General features: G+C 36.6%; 2 protein-coding genes across 3 annotated transcripts; one reads left to right on the top strand and one right to left on the bottom strand.

The window, feature by feature from the left end:
- Nucleotides 1-1,147: 1,147 nt before the first annotated feature.
- Nucleotides 1,148-10,788, bottom strand: LOC147854624 (K+-H+ exchange-like protein). 2 transcript variants are annotated; one of them, XM_087331676.1, is made up of 9 exons: nucleotides 10,493-10,788; nucleotides 10,299-10,375; nucleotides 4,450-4,548; nucleotides 4,275-4,327; nucleotides 3,083-3,147; nucleotides 2,709-2,780; nucleotides 2,386-2,493; nucleotides 1,948-2,088; nucleotides 1,148-1,854 (listed from the first exon to the last, which is right to left on the bottom strand). In XM_087331676.1, the coding sequence occupies exons 1-9, from the start codon at nucleotides 10,736-10,738 to the stop codon at nucleotides 1,837-1,839; spliced, it is 879 nt and encodes a 292-aa protein (XP_087187802.1). In that variant the 5' UTR covers nucleotides 10,739-10,788; the 3' UTR covers nucleotides 1,148-1,836. The 2 variants fall into 2 exon arrangements, with proteins under 2 accessions (XP_087187802.1, XP_087187803.1); XM_087331677.1 differs by having other exon boundaries at nucleotides 10,488-10,669.
- A 4,435-nt stretch (nucleotides 10,789-15,223) lies between these two features.
- Nucleotides 15,224-16,774, top strand: LOC147854623 (receptor-like protein 44). Its single transcript, XM_087330874.1, has 2 exons — nucleotides 15,224-15,475; nucleotides 15,508-16,774. The coding sequence occupies exon 2, from the start codon at nucleotides 15,587-15,589 to the stop codon at nucleotides 16,505-16,507; it is 921 nt and encodes a 306-aa protein (XP_087187000.1). The 5' UTR covers nucleotides 15,224-15,475; nucleotides 15,508-15,586; the 3' UTR covers nucleotides 16,508-16,774.
- The last annotated feature ends 648 nt before the right edge of the window (nucleotides 16,775-17,422 follow it).

Below are 17,422 nucleotides of genomic sequence, written 5' to 3'. Positions count from 1 at the left end.
TTTCACAAAACTTATGATAATTCAGCACCTTAGATAGGGAGGAACTAGCCACCTGCATTCAAATATAAATACATTTAGGTTACAAAACATGTGCATGCACTATATAGGGTTTAGATGTATCCCAAGTATTCATAAAATACATTTTTGGATGTCTAATTCTAACACCAACTGATAATTGTAAACATATGATTGTAACCATCAATGCATATATGACATGTGATTCTAACCCTAACCACATATTCATCAAAATCTAGATATCATGCTAACAATGATGTTTAGGTATGTGCATTGATATCATCCTAACAATGCTCATGCACTTCTTTAATTTCCCATAGGAAAACTTCCCACTTTCATAACTTCTCACCAATGCATTGATACTTTGTAATCCAATATCATCACATCTTCATTTAGAAATCTAAACAAAAAAATAACTCAAATTTAGTTAGTAAAAATAAAAGTAAATAATCCAAATATATTTGCAATATCATTTGGCAATGCCTACATGATTCGCCTCAATTTCTTGAGGGCAAACTTCACGCTTTCCAACACTCTCAACAAGTTTATCCTTGTCCAAACCAAGCTAGGAATCGGCAACGATTTGGTTTTAGTTTAATCATTTTGGACTTGTCCAAAACAAATCAATTAAACCTTAACTTGGCCCAAACCAGTCCCTAAACCAGTAGAGAATTAACCACCAAACTATTTAATAACTCAATCCAAGCTATGTCGTGGTTGCCTCCGATATATTGTAGCTTCATGTCATCTCATCTTTAATTCATATTTCAAGCAAGTATATATTAAAGACAAGATGCCAAAGAGAAGCAATCACAATTACTATCCCCTCCAAATTATAGAAAGTGCCCGCCTCACTTTGCAATATCAACTTGAAACAAAAGCAAGTAATAATAATAATAAAATCTAGATAAATAAAGGCCTCATTCTTTCATAAAAATGTTAGTGCAAGATAAACCTTCATTCACCCAAACCCCCTCAAATAAATGATGGAAAGATATTGCCCATGTTACATCCAAAACGAGATCGCCCATGTCACTTCCAAAATATTGACTCTTCACAATAGCATGTGTCAATTCACTCCTCAATCATAACCTTTTATACCACGTTATTCTCATGGTTTACTTTATTCGCCTTACAAGCAATTCACTTTTGTTATATGATGCATTTGACATTTTTGTGTCAGCACTACAACCCTTAAAACCCCATGCTGAAGTTGTCCTAGTAACCACACTGAGGTGTAGATATCAAAATAGTCTAGGCAAAATCTCCTTGAGCTTCACAATCACAAATAATAAAACATTTAAATTAATGTGACATCAATATGCAGTCACGATTATATTGTCCTCACTACGAACCCATGGTTGTAAGGGGTGATGTGCAATATATATGCACAACTGATTATTGCTCATTATATCGAGTAATGAAGCAAAAATAAAGCCTTTGCATATTTTCTCATAGGCCAGATTAATTCATACATTTCTCAGTAATTAAGGGCATGTATTTCTTTATGAGTGTTTCACCTAATTCTGATTTATTTATTTGAAAGTTCTCAACAATTCCAAAAGGTTTCAAACTAAACAAGAGTCTCTCTGATAAATGAGACCATGCTCTTTGAGTTAAGGACCTCCCCATGATAATAGCCAATTAGGCCCATCATGTGAAGTTTTACATGTATAGAGGCAAAATGTATCGCCCCAACTCCTTTATGTAAAGAAAACAGAGTATTTTCCTTGGGGCAGAAAAAAAATAGTTGAAAAATGTGTGCTTTTGGGTCTCAAGAAAACCGAAGGCAGTACTCTAGCATGGTAAAAGAAATTGTAGTCATGTGCTTCCTTTCTCCTGTTAAAAAGCAATGAAATTGGAAAACTTTTATTTGGAAAATATATTATACGAAAATGTAAGGCAAAGATTTTCAACATAGAGGTAAAATACCTTAAACACATGGTCGCGCCATTTTAACATTTGAGGATATTCAAGTTGATAATGTTGGCAAATAGTGGCAATGCATGAGTCACTCAAAGGCTCTGACTGATCTCGCAACATATCGTCCAATGTTTTGCATGACACAAGTACCTTCATAATTGTTGTAGCAAAATCATTTATTTTTGAAACATTGTTAAGGGAATAATTCCAAATTAGCAATGTTTCGCTATCCATAGTTAAAACACAGACCTTTTAAGAAAAATGTGACTTATTTGTGGTTTGTATATTATATATATTTCTTTGTGCAAGGCACACATTGTATATGCATATATTGCACATAGATTAGCTATCAATATTCATGGAAATACAGAATTGGTCCACAGTGAAAGAGTAAAATGTCACTATGAAGCTTTCACTTGAGCAAAATCAAAACAAAAGAATTAATACCAGTTTTTCTCGGACATCTATCGGATTCCCACCATCTGGATGTTTCAATCCGATTTGCAATGATATAGAATCCTCATCATTTACGAATTGAAGAAGTTTTTGACTACCCTACAAAAGAGTGTATGTTTACTATGATTATTATTTCATATATATATTATTATTTCATATATATAATATATTTTATATATATATCAACTCCAGATTGAGTACATAACGCCATCCTTACCTTTCCTTTCTTCAAGCTTTCAATGATCTCTTTCACATTTTTTATATAGGGCGCCTACTATTATATAACTGGAAGGAGAAGAGTTTATGCAAATAACCTGAAGAGCTTGCCAATTTGCATATGCGCGGTATAAATTCCAAAACAATGGTGCATTTGGAACAGGAACAATCTAGCATGAAAAACAACAAAGGAATAACTCACCTCAAAAAGATAGCATTAATGCAATTCAGCTAATACTCCAGACTTATTATAGCATTGATGCACTTAAAAAATATAAAACAATTCCTCGATTCATTATCATGAGCTTAAACTTCAGCTAACACAAGCACGTTATTATGACCAACAATGTGAAGATACTTTTGAATGTCTTCAGGCACACATCATCAAAAGACATATGAGACATGAGAGAAAAAGAGCTTATGAAAAGTAACCATAAATTAAATAAAAAACGTTCTCAGAGATTTAACATACCGAGAATGTTATTGATAATGGCAGCAATGCAAGTGATCCATACATATATCTTGAATGAAGTTGAACTCCACTGTAAAGAATCAAGGAATTGTTACAAATCACTCTACAAAAAAGCATGCTAATAATGTTGTTATATCTGCTTCTTCCATATCTCACCCTCTGCATCACTAACTAGCCCAATCTTTTCTCGAGTTATCAACCTCTGACAGGAAATACAAATAAACCTGATGGGTGCACTAGGTTATGTAATCCTCTATGTTGAGGAATAAGACACGTTTTTTGCATTAACTAATGATCATAAGATTAATTCGACCTGAGGCTCCACAATGTGCTAGTACCATAATTTCATGTGTACTAAATTGTAATTTGTATCATGCCTTAAATCGTTTTTACTTTACATGAAAGAACCTATTGTTCATCAAACGTCAGTTAGATATCAAACTTTCCATTGGAACCTTGAAAATCTTTCTAGTATATTCATAATTTCCTTTAAGAAAATCTAAGAGACCGAGAATTAATATAATGTGTCTTCTTTAAGGCCAGTTGGTGCCTACTGGATAGACTTGACTAAATCCATATATTGCATAGTGTGAGCTGCATATGCCTTAGATTAACACAAATATGAGGATTTGCTGTTTATCTTGTCCTACATCTTACACTGACACTGAAGATGAATTCTGGATAGGTGTGTCAATTTGATTCATCTATAGGTATGGAAGGTATATGGAAGATCAATATTGTTGTTTGTAAAGTTTTTATCAGTCAAGCAAAGAGGCACTACTCACATATTAGGTAAGACGGGAGTGGTAAAGGCCTATGAACAATAACAGGGATCTACAAAATACAAAAAAATCAGGGCATTATATATGTCACCTCAAGTCCAATATGTAAGTGTCTTCAGTAGCGTGATATCCTCGATTATTACCTGACTTTATCATTAGGGTGTGCAATATCTTATAAGCCAAAAGGCTATTGATTTATATATCTACCTACTGCTTCATATACGCTATCACAGTGAAATTTTACTTATTTCATATTGAGGGAACCGATATTTAGAGACGTTTAAACATGGTTTTTCATAATGTAAAAGTTATTTTGTTATTTTGTTGAAATGTTCTTTTATTCATATTTCCTTCGTGTATGATCTCTAAAACTGCAAAAGATTTTTACAGTGAGTTAAGAAAACAAAGACCTTGCCTCAATGCAATACGTCGAACCCTTCGCCGCACTAGCTTTGGGTTTAAGCTGAAAATAAAGGCAGAGAAGTTCAAAACGAAGTACAGAAAATAGGGATTAGATAAATGTTCTCAGTAATTTGTATCCTTTACAAACACAAAACATTTAAAAACTCGTTAAGGTGTGCCTACCTTGATGGAAAGGTTATCTCCAAACGACTGGCATCCTTTGGCACTGACTTCAAAAAAGTCTCAGTTGGATTGATTTGAGCAAGCATTTTCTCACCCATACTGAAAATACCAAATATTGAAGACCTTAGATTAACAAACTTCTGAAACAAGTAAAAGCCCTTGAACAATCTTACTGGGGGATGTTATTTTGTGTTCTTTGATAACACTTTTTAATATTAGTTTGTTTACTTGCTCCCTAGAACTCTTAAAATCATGCAAGACAGCATGACATTGGCTCTGAGATCTAATGACCCTATAGACCGAAGGAGCCACAGTTGGCAGGACCACGAATTGGCACATGTCCAGTCCCATTAGGACTGGGTTCCAATGTGTGAATATGTCTGGGTCTATTTATAAAGTTGTGCCTCATAAACTCATTTAAAGTAAGCCCTACATAAAGTCACTTAAAACTTATGAGTGGATAAGTGAGAACGCTACTATATTTTTGAAGAGGTGGCATTTGGCAGTATGAGCAAGATGTACCTTATTCAAACAAACATCCTTTTACTTAGATGTCAAAATTCTGTTATAAAGCTGTGGGAGAGTCATAGCTAATTTCCTTTCTTTTCTATTGTGCTCAGTAGATAGTACTACCAAAGCTCTACATGTGGGTTTTAGTTGGTGAAATAGGCTGATAATGCTATGCTGGTTTCTGTTTCTAGACTTTGGCCTCTATGTAATTGTGCTCTTGTATTTATTATCAATAATATCATTCCCAAAGGGATGCCAGTTTTTGGGGTCAATAGGCTGGTAAAATTTTCCTTGCTCAAGGGCAAACTAGCTTCCTGGGAGTGAATTTTAGGATTAATACGTAGGAATCGGAACGGTTCAGTTTCAGCTTAACCAGTTTGGTTTGGTTTGCCCTTGTCCAAACCAAACCATTTAAGCATTAACAGGTTTAGGAACCGATATGACCCTAACCAGTTCCATCTGGCTTGAGCCTTACCAAACTGAGCTCAAACCGGTTAAGGAAGCTCAAGCTTGAACTGAACTGCCAAACTGCTAAACAGTTTAAAACCAGTTTAACAGCTCGTTCAGGCTTGAGCCGAGCCATTGCCAACTCCTATTAATAAGTCCAAAATCTTAAAAAGTTTATATAGGATTTCTCCTGTGGTCAATAACTTAAGTGCCATACTTAAGACACCACCTAGAAGGTTGAACTCATATGTGTATGCTTTATTAACACATACAGACTTTGTGCTTCAACGTATGAATACCCCTTCTTAGGAAGAAGACATATATCAAGAACACATGTATACTGTGGTCCCATAGGTCAAAATTGGCCTCTTTATGGACGATAAAAATAATTCTAATTCTTATTCTATATGGGTGGTTTGATTTGTATTTTACCACCCTCTGGAATTTTCACAGGCCACTTTCATGTAAACCTTAATTTCACATGCATTCAACTTTTTTTTAATTCTCAGATATTATGACATCAGAACAAGCATTAAAATATTTGTTGATATTTGAAACAAACATTCAGAAGCATCTATTATATAGAGTAGTAGCTCATAACCAAGACTTAGCAATGGGCGCGGTTCGGTTTCGGTTTGGTTCGCTTTCAAGGCAAAGAAACCGAACTGAACCGAAACCGAACCGTTCATTTAAAACAAAAACCAAACCAAACCGTTTATGAACTCTCAGTATTGAAACCAAACCATTTAATAAAAAATTTAAACCTAACCACTTAAATTAAACTAATTAAACATCTAAATAAACAAAAATACATTAAATTAAATAAGCATTTAAGTTAAATTTATTAAATCAATAAAAGAAACTTTAATTGAACCATTAAATTAAATAAACATTTAAGTTAAATTAATTAAATCAATAAAAAACCATTAATTAAACCATTAAATCAATAAACTATTAAGGTAAAACAAAAGTTAACCAAAATCCTATAAACCTTTAAACCAAACCTATAAACCTATAAAGCCGAGTTTTAGAACCAAACCGAACCGTTTATCAAAAATCCAAACCAAACCAAACCATTAAATTTTTTGGAACCAATAAACCGTTAAACCATGGCTTAACGGTTCGGTTCGGTTTGAGCCGAAACCGTGCCCATTGCTACCAAGACTCACAAAAAATGTGCTATAGTGCGTTTTTAACAGATATAATTATGTATTATCAAATCCTCACCATTTTTTTAAATGGTCAAAAATAATAAAAATTTTGGTTTCCCGTATTTTATTGTGCCTATAAATTCCACCCTCAAAGATAGAACATGTGTTGACTGTATGAGGTATGTAGTTGAGTACGTACATTTATATGGCAAGTATGTATACATCTATTTATGCATCTATGTATCTCTATCTATAATATGGACAGCTGATATCAGAACTAAGAAAGAAAGAAGGAACAGGTCAATAATGGACAAGATGACCTTGATTGACAATAACAAATGTGATATAGGTGCACAAAAGTAATCAAACAAGATCTCCTGTGTGGCAGATCAGATTGATTGGCAAAGATGGTCCTACAAAAGAAAGATGGGAAACTCATGGAAACAGCCTTTAGAATGGGCATATATTACAGTTGCAACCTTCTCCACATCACTAAGAATGGAATTATTATACACCTCTGTAATATAGATAAGTTATAACCATATGTCTGATGTGTTGTGTATCAAATCAAATGAAATGATATAAAATGAGTAAAGGGGTGTATTGAGGATGAGATGATACATCAATATGCCATATGGAGCCAGAATCTGTAAAGCACTTCAAATAACATTGCGCAGTATACTACAAGATCGGAACACTCTTTGAGTTGTTTTCTAGGAGGGGACTTCCATCATTTTAACTAGTCACCAAATTCTAGGAACAGGAATGTCTAGGACTCTTTCTACTAGAGATCTGCCAATTTATATAGTCTCTATACATGGAAAATATTTATGAGGGGAAAGCACGAGGTTACGTAGAGATTTCCCACCCATTTAAATGCAAACCAAATACATGTAGGGATATGATTGACCAGCACAATAAGCTTAAGAACAAATGAAGAAGTCCCACGCTCTCTAGCTGGAAGAAGCAGGGTATACACTTCAGAGAATGGCAGGAAAATAATGATCTTTCTAACTTCCTTCATATAACAGTAGATTCTGAGTTCATGAAACCAGTACGATTATGGAAAAGAGCATTAGTAAGTGGGCTAAGGAACACAATAATAGAGCCATTGGATGAGCCCATTTCAGAAAAAAACTCAAGTGAGGAACTCTTAATTGTTGCTTTGTGCATTTTGAAAAACCTTTCAGTACAGTATCACAAAAGGGACCCCGAGAACGCATGGCAAAACATGGTATTTAATTGTTGCTTTGTGCATTTTGAAAAATCTTTCAGTACAGTATCAAAAGGGACCCCGAGAATGCATGGCAAAACATGGTATACAGAACGAATACCAAACAACAGTAGAACAGACTTATCAGTGAGTCTGATGTTTGGTGAAACACAGCACAGGTTCTCCAATGAATTTGGAAGAATTTCGGCATAAAGCAAGGGATGCCCACTTGATTCGTCCTATGCATAGACTATTTAGAAAATTTCATCATGCAAGTGGAATGAAGTGAGCAATTTTTCTTACTACCTTTGGCAAACATCTGGCTATCCTAATCTATGCAGATGATATCACTCTTTTCTCAAGGATTATCAACTCTTTTAAACACTTAGTTCATATTAATAAAGGATTTTTATGAAAAAGAAGCTTATTGGTAAATATTGGGTAATTTGGATCCATGATAGTCAACACCAAGTAGCCAGAATGTGAGCTCTCTCAAATTCTTAGGCATCAACATCCTCACCAACCATGCATAGAATGTTGGTTTAAAGTGGCTTGGGAAAGCAACCATCTCTTTGAATCCAAATGCAATCGCAACAATCATCAAAGGTGGCAGGCAACGGTCAGACAGTTCAATGCACTGGTAATCTGAGTTTTGTTATATGGGGGAGGAAGTATACCCCCTTGTAGATGGAATGAATCGAGAAGGTACAAAGGATGTTTCTGTGACGGAACATTGGGGTCAAGGCAACCACACCACATTAAATTAAAGGTTCTGATGAGAGTCCACTATTATGTGCTTAAACTGAAGGACATGGAAGCACATCACCTACCAATCCAGTCTTTAAATTCTAACAAAAAAAACAGAGACAAATAAAAGCAAATTTTTCTTTTCTAGCTAACTACAGACAAGCCACACGAAATGGTTTATGATTCAGAATGTGGCAACATTAAATTAGAACTTACTGATGATACGGGAATTGGCATATATCAAATCATGCATTATTGATGTGCTCACGTCTAAATGTGAATAAGGATGCCAAGAACAGAAAAATTGCATAAGACTCGCATAAATCCCACAAGTGAAGAAAACAACAAGGAAATGATGAGAGACACACAATCGCATCCTCTCACCACCATGATGTTCAATACGAGAAGACCAATCACCCTCCTCTGCAGTCATAGCCATGAGCATGACATCAAGAATGGAGCTTGATAGGACTACGTAGAGCATGAGATCAAGGATGACGAGCATCTTACACTACCATCTAAAGCATACATGACCAAATGCTTCCCACTATCAATTACTGCAGGCACCAACCTCCCACAACTTCACCAAGTTGGAGACAGCTATGTGTGCTCTCTCCTTTGGCATAGGAATGATAATAAGAAAACACATGTGCTCTCTCCTTAACCATAGGAATATTAAGGGTGGTTGGTGATATATGTGCTCTCTCCTTGAGCATTTGAACGATCATAAGAAAACCCATAAGACACTTATTGTTACACCTCTGCACCAGCAAAGGTGTTTTCCTCTAATACTCTTTCTGACTCCCATAGGTCATAGATCGAAGTTTGAAACCATTCACACTGCATCAGTAGTCAAAATTGGGAAAATACAAAGGGTGATAGGCTAAACTGATATTCACACACTCATGCACATTGAAAATGGAAATCAGGGGTTGGCAAAAAAAGAGAAAATGCAAACCATCTTGCCTCAACATATCAGGTACCAGAAACAGATGAACATGTCACTTTGGAATGCTTCACACATGAGGACATTAGAAATGAAGGTCAAGAGCTCTTACAAATGTTAGCTCAGCTTTGAAGAACCCCAGACAAGGATGCATCCTTGCCTACAATATTAGGAACGCTCTTTGCTCTTCTACTTCACCACAGAAACATATTCATGGAAGACAAACAGTGAAATTCAGAAACAAAGTTGCCATTTCAGATTTTTCTTTTCTTTTCTATCTACCATTTAAAGATTCCCCACCTGCACAGCTAGGAAGAGTCCTTTATGATGATTGTTCAGTGTCTTGGATCATGTTGGTTCCCCGTGGATGTTAATACACCACTGTCATCACGCCCCAATTGTACCATATATGTAAGGTGTCACTAATACCATAAGGTAAAGCTTTGACTCCCTAGGAAAAAACCCCAATAAATATTGCAACTAATGATGCTCAAAGTTGTGAAATATCAACCAAATGATTTTTGCAATTGGGCACATATGCATTTTTGTATGCCATTCTACTCAAATACTATATAGAAAAAGTGTGTGTTTTCCATCTATAAGTTGTTGGCATTTTGTTTTGAAGTCATTGCCAAAAGATAAAAATCGCCCACTAATGTATGTGTCATCAACACTTTCACATAGAATTGGAATATGGTATTACCATCCCATCTCCAACAAGGTGCAGTGCATCATTATCATCTCTCTCTGTCTTCTCTCATCATAGCTAGAATTTCTTGGTGTCCACCAATTCATCCCTTGAACATTCCCATATACAACAAGATGATTGACTCACCTATGCATTCGTTTGCGTATGCTGCCCTCAGGTGTTTGTCCGAGAGCTACCCACTTCTTCTCCATGGTACCCAAAAGCTGCCGCAAACATTACACAATAAAAGCAAGGAGGAAAACATTGCAATAAATAAATAATAAAAAATAGAGGAGATTTACAATACAAGAAAAGACTAGAGAAGAAGAAGAATACCTCACCTTGTCTACAAGGTGCTGTGTTATGACGCTCATATTCCATTGAGTACTCCAAGCACTGCGCAATATACCTTTACCTTGAAGAGCGTTCTCTACGGCTTCGTCGCTTGCTCTCTTCCAGATTTGGAAGAGGGTCTGAGGGGGTGGAGCAGCAGCACCAGAAGCGTCAAGAGCAGGAGGAGGAGGTGTCAAGCCCCACGCCCATCTACTGCCTCTCACAGGAAATACAACCACTCGTCGCGCCGCCATCTCTGCAGAAGCACGGATCTGTCTGTGTGTGTGTGTGTGTGTGTGTGTGTGTGTGTAGATTTATGGAGTGAAAGAAATATGTATGTGTGTATGGAATGGAGAAGGAATGTTATGGTGGGAGGAGGAGGCCCAATGTATTATGACAACCAGCTCTTTCTTGTGTATGATGAGACCAAAGGCGAAACATTTTTCCGTCGTCTAGAAGAATTCAGTAGTGATTCCCACCCTAGCGGGATTCTTACGATTTTTTAACAATCGAGTGTCACATTGTGATTGTGATCGTGATGGTGATCATGATTGTGATGGTGATGGTGATCGTGATGGTGATCGTGATTCTGATTTTGATTGTGTGAGACACGTGAGTCTGCATTTGGTCTCGATTGATTGGCTACAATGTGTGGAATGCAAACTCAAATGTGGTGCTTGAATGCATATCAAAATGTCATACTTAGATTCGCCATGCTATATATGTGTTCACACTCACAACCATAGATAGTTATTGTTCAATATTTCATTGAGAAGGTGGGTGTAAAAAATGGGGAAGACAATGATTAAGGCATCATGATCACAATTACTTAAATGGGAGTATTCCACTTAAAATTCTTTGTTCTTCATGTGCCCAACACTTGGTTGTGTCATGCCATGAAGTGCTCTCCTTGTTTTTATAGGTACCATCATCTAGCTAAGAACACTGTAAATCTTTGCAAAAAAAGTCATTCCTGTCTTCTCAAATCTTATGTGTTGTTTTATCACTTGTTTTGTTTGGGGGTCAAAGAGGTAGGAGATGTCGTTGAGGCTTGATCTCAAATCATTTTGGTGTTTGCTAAAGTGTGAGAATTCTTACACATCCCACCCAACTATGGATTTTTTGGCAACAATTACAAATATAACATTGATACAAGGTACTTTACCTATACAAATCAAAGAGCAACCATGGATTGTGCTAGGATTGTTGAATAGTTAATGATAAGTAGATGATGGACGTGGAATTAGAGTAAACCCAATTAAAAGCAATGGGAGCATAGACATTGAGAGCGAGAAATTATGTAGGCAAGAAAGATGATACTCTATTCAACAACAATAAAAACATTACAAGGTGTATAAGTATTAGGGTTAGCTTAACCCTTACATATGCAACCATTAGCATGCGTACTCTATAATTCAACACTCTTCCGTAATGGGCATGTACTATGTAACCAACTCAAGTAGTTAGCATTGGAATCAACTTCAAACCCATTTTGGTACGCAAAGATTTGAATCAATCTGTTGGAAGAATTTGGTCATGGTTTCAAGTATATTGTCAAGTGTCAAAATCTTGTCGATGACAATTTTCTGCTTGGTGACACATTCTTGAATAGTGATATTAGATTTTTATATGTTCAAATGCCAAAGGATGGATTGGAATTTTCACTAAAGAGATAGCAAACTGGTTATCAAATATAAGGTAAAGGCTAAGTTTGGGACAATTTGTTGAAATGTGCCAACTAGTTGACTAAGCTATAGTGCTCCCTTAGTTGTGTTGGATGCAATTACATAACCAGCTTTAGTTGTCGAGGTCATTGTGCATTCTTGAAAATTTGATCTTCGTGAGATTGCTCCGCTTACAAATTGGAAGAAATAGCTAGAGGTTGATTTCCAATTGTCTAGGCATCCTACATAGCCCGAATTTGTAATATTCGCTAAGTGGGTTAAGTCTTTTTGCAAATAAGATATGTAATGAAAAGTTTCATTCCATTGTAGTGTTCTAAGGTGGGTTCAACTAGAGAGTTTGTCTTGCTTGAATCTAATGCTTAAGTCTTGTTAACACCGGGTCATTTGAAACAGGTAATATGTCGCATTCTCTTTTTCATATCTTAGCGAGATGTTAAAAAATGCCTTATTTAAGCAAAATTTCAAAAAGGCTTGACGCATGTGTATGTGGTTTATGAAAACATAGCAAAAAATAGAACTAACTAATATCACGTCAACAAAATCATCCGACGTATATTGTATCTACCATGTTTTTGTCCAAATCTTAGACAGGGGTGTATTTGTCAATGCAAGTATAATAGTAACACGAGTCCTTGTGCATATTCTAAAAAGCATACCCCATTGGATAAGTGACTTCTTCTAATTATGTGTGTATATTTATATATAATATATCTTAAAGCAAATTGTGAACCTTGCAATTAAGAGATACTACTATGTCAAGAGAAAATTTCTATTGACACGTGATACATGACACTGTTCCATATAGGTTCCTTTTGTGTTTGTTTATTTTTTATTATTTTTTGTTGCTCATTGCTTTACTTTTCATCATATGGAGATGGAGGGAGATTAGGATTCAATGGAGAGAGCTTGATTATTTTATTATCATTTTGGGAGATCAAACATGGCCTATTGGATAAAAAATGAAACGTTTTTACTTAGTATGAAGGGAATTGAGTAATGATTCTTAATGTCCAAAAATTTCTATACATGGGTTTCATATATCAAGTAACTTGCAATGGCCAATTTATTGAATGAAATAAATAGCACTTACAACGTAAGTTGAGAGAGATAAAACTTCAAAGATAGGAAAGAGAGAGTGATATTAGGGTTGACCCTTGGGGAGAGTTGTTAGGGCTAAGAGGGAGGTGGAGAGCGAGAGAGAGATTCAACTTGAATAGGAAAGGGAGTGAGAGGCTAATTATAATTTTCTAAGTCTCGTGTGTAGTTAAGAAAACATTATTGACGTCAAAAGAGACCAATTTAAAGACTTTAATTTATAGGCCTAAAATTTCAAACCTCGTAATCCTTGAGTAGGTTTCGATAAACTTTGTTTTTGTATCTTTATTCACTTATGTTTCTCGACTAGGAAAATAGTTTTTTGCTACCTCTTTGCTCATGTCAAGTAAGATGGAGATGTATTCGTGCATTGCCCTTGAAGTTTGATGACATGGTCACAACTTTGACCATTAGAGAGAGAGAGAGAGAGCTAAAGAAGTCTATTAACAAGGTAAAACATAAAAACAACGTTGGTCTACAAAATTGAGAAATTGATAATAGGTCTTGGACAATGTGTATTTAATACATGCCAACACACCATATCTTCTATAAACAACACGTGAGGATACAGAGGGATGATGAGATTGAGATTATAAATTAATTCAAGCATTTCATGCCATTTAACATTGACAATATCATCATTGTTTTGCTTGCTCGTGGATGCATTTGAAAATCAATGTTTGAAAGTAGTGTTTAACTCTATAAGTTTGCGTGTGTCCTTAAAGAATACAATATTGCTTTTTTTTATTTTCGAGGACACGATCTTGCTTTAGTAGCATTATTACACAATATTCTACTCATACCCCATTGACAAAAAATAAGAACCTTATTTCGGATATAATGATTCACTCACATCGACACCTCTAAATTGTATTATATCTACATTTTTCATGCACTACAAGGTTAGGCCTACACATTCACCGAGGACTTGTGGGTCTTTACACCTGTTTAGTGCATGTGTTATGCACTTGCCAATAGTATCAATTTTATATCCTATTGTTTGAACCTATAAAAATAACCCTACAATTTACTATTCTTCAGTCATGTAGGTGGGTAAATCGATCACATGAGTGAGAAATGAGCATGTTAATGCCTAGAAAAAGGTAAAATGTAGAAACAATGAGTACTAGATTATGTAACGGAAAAGGCCAAGCGCATGCTCATAACTAGAGGATAAACATGGATTAAGGGCAAATAATGCGCACGTATTGTTATTGTGTAAGATGTCCAATTGTTCAGCAAATTATTTGACAAATGCTTCCAAAGGGAATCAAGGTGGAATTGTTATCAATATCCATGCACCTTCAACAAATTGAGTCAAGTATGTGAGATCTAGTTGACCACAATAGTAAAACAAGTGAAAATATATGAGATCTAGATGGTGAGAACGAAGTTTGGAAATGCACGATGAACAAGGGCAACGCAACCTATGTGTACTTGACGTCAAAAAGAGTTCATCCATCCAATGAAGTCTCAGACAAATGGTAGAAACCCTTTTAAAACATCTTATTAATAGTCGATTCCACACCGTTGGCTTCATGCCTAATCAAACACACTAGATGACATTTTGCTTTAGGAGTAGAGTCCCATAAAATTGTGTAGTCTTCTTTCATGCAGTGGCATCTAGTGAATTTAAGAGATATGTATGAAGTATATAATAGAGAGGTGAGAAAATTAGGTTTCAAATCCAAAGACATAATGCTTATAGTGTTAACAACTTACCACTAAGGTAAAGCTAATTACGATCAATTATAAGAGAGAGAGGGGTCATGGCTTCAACCCCTACATTCCGAAAATCTGGTTTCCAACCCAAGACATAATGCTGGTAGTAGTATTCCGATTAGAGAGAGAGAGAGAGAGAGAGAGAGAGAGAGAGAGGTTGGTTCCATGTGTGTGAAGGAAGAAGAAACACACACACACACACACACACATTCAAAATGTCTTTGGGAGGCATTCTTTGACAACCCAAAACTAAAAGCCAACCTTCCCCAACTCCTCAGTCAGTCAGTCAGTCAGTCAGTCTCGGTCAGAGAAGAGCTCTCAGAGCTCTCCAAAACTCAGGTAACACCTCTCTTCTCATGTTTACAGAAGATTTAGGGTTTCCAACTTAAAGAGAGAGCGAGAGAGAGAGAGAGAGAGAGAGAGAGAGAGAAGAGTGTTTCTACTTCATGGCAACTTAAATTTGAGAAAGAAGAAGACGAAGAAGAAGAAGTATAGAGGATACAGGGGTAGGTCTAATATAGGGGTGGGGAAGGAAGAAGACACTTAAGAGAGAATACATCATTTTCATGGTATCCTTCAACAACACAACACGGAGTAGCCATGTCAGGCATGATTCATCATCATCATCATCATCATGGTTATCTTCCTCTTCATCATCATCTTCTTCTTCTTGGTGTTGCAATTCTGATTCTCATCACCCATGATGGTTTCTCCAAGAAGACTAGCAGTAGTGCATATTGTTATGGGCAGAGCATGGGAACAGGAACAGGAACAGGAACAGGTGATGATGCCGCGTGCCTCTCGGGTCTGCGAGCCTCGATGAATTCAGGGATTGTGGCCTCTTGGTATGAACCCTACCTCAAGACCCCTTGCATTACCTCGGCCCTCATAAACCTCACGGGGATCACGTGCAACGACAATCGAGTCTACTCCATAACACTCAATTCCTCCAATCTCGTCGGAACCATCCCTTCTAGCCTCTCCAATTGCACCCTACTGGCTAGCCTCGACCTCTCGTCCAATCACCTCTCAGGACCCATACCCGCCAGCATTGGTAACCTCACCTACCTCATTGCCCTCAACTTTTCGGGAAATCGCATCTCCGGTCCCATCCCCGTTGAGCTCGCGCGCTGCACCTATCTCAACTTCATCGATTTGCATAGGAACAAGCTTTCTGGAATGATTCCGGGACAAATCGGTATACTCCAACGGCTCAAAGTGTTTGATGTCTCGGATAATGATTTGTCCGGGCCCATCCCGGCTACATTATCTAACACATCGACTGGCGCTCCCCGCTTCAATGCGAGCTCATTTGTCGGCAATCCGGACCTTTATGGCTACCCTCTGCCCCCTGAGAGTAGCCATGGCCTCTCGGTGCTCACTATTGTAGGCATCGGGCTCGCCAGTGGCCTCATTAGCTTGATTGTGAGCTTTAGTGCCGTTTGCTTGTGGCTGCGTGTCAGGGAACAAGGCTTCGTGGCTCAAGAGGGCAAGATTTCGCAACTCATGTCGGAATCCTAAGGCACATTAGATTTTGCCCACCAATTTCATGTTTGGCAACAAACCAAAGTTTAAAAAAACCTCGGATTCGAAAGGTATATGATATTGGCATTGAAAACAATATATATTGCACATGTTGAGTTGATCGATCGATGTTTTTTTCGTGTAAGGAAATTATGAGCATGTCTTTGGAGAAGTAGCAACGGAAATTGAAAAGAGGAAAGGTGCATCAATTAATGCTTCATATCTTATGACATATTTTTGATTGCTGGAATTCAATGTGAGTTTGAGATATATCTCGTATTTTTATCTGTTTGTATGAGCTTAGCTCAGCTGTTGTTGTCTTGGAAGGACATTTATTTTGTGCACCATTATGAAAAGGAATTATGGCAATCAAATCCTTCCTCCATTTTAGAAAACACAGCCCTTATTTCTTATATGTTGTAATGATATCTTTGAAGTACATTTTTTTTTTTACTGTGTGAAAAGAACAAGTCATTTAAGTAATTTATTTGGAGTATGTAATGTGGAATATTGAATCAATTACATTCGCGTATATATGTTGATCCGAGGCATGATTAAGCAACATATGATTCGTTGAGTCGGACAAATACCTTATGAATATTCGAATAATTGTCTTGAGTAGAGAGTGTGGGAAGGAAGACTTGCCCAAGAGGATGCATCAAGCTAAGTGTCCATGGAATTTAGAGTAAGACTTAGTGTCAATGGAAATGCCTAAGTGATGAAGGCGGTGAAAATAAATCAAAACTTCCAAGAGTTAATCCTTTGCTAGGTAGTCGGTCAAGACCTTCATAGAAGTTTTGCACACCAATGTTACACCATTGGTGTGAGGTCTTCATATTGGCATTAAATCCTCATGTTATGGTGTTAGTTATGCTCATATGGTCATATCGTATTTATCTTCTCTACTAGTGT

Source organism: Azolla caroliniana, unplaced genomic scaffold (assembly GCF_043228905.1).
Source record: "Azolla caroliniana isolate FFs.n. ecotype wild unplaced genomic scaffold, voAzoCaro1.0.p SCAF_15, whole genome shotgun sequence".
Taxonomy (NCBI): Eukaryota; Viridiplantae; Streptophyta; class Polypodiopsida; order Salviniales; family Salviniaceae; genus Azolla; species Azolla caroliniana.
The sequence above is the reverse complement of the archived record's forward strand: the minus strand, read 5'-3'. Positions and strand labels throughout refer to the sequence as shown.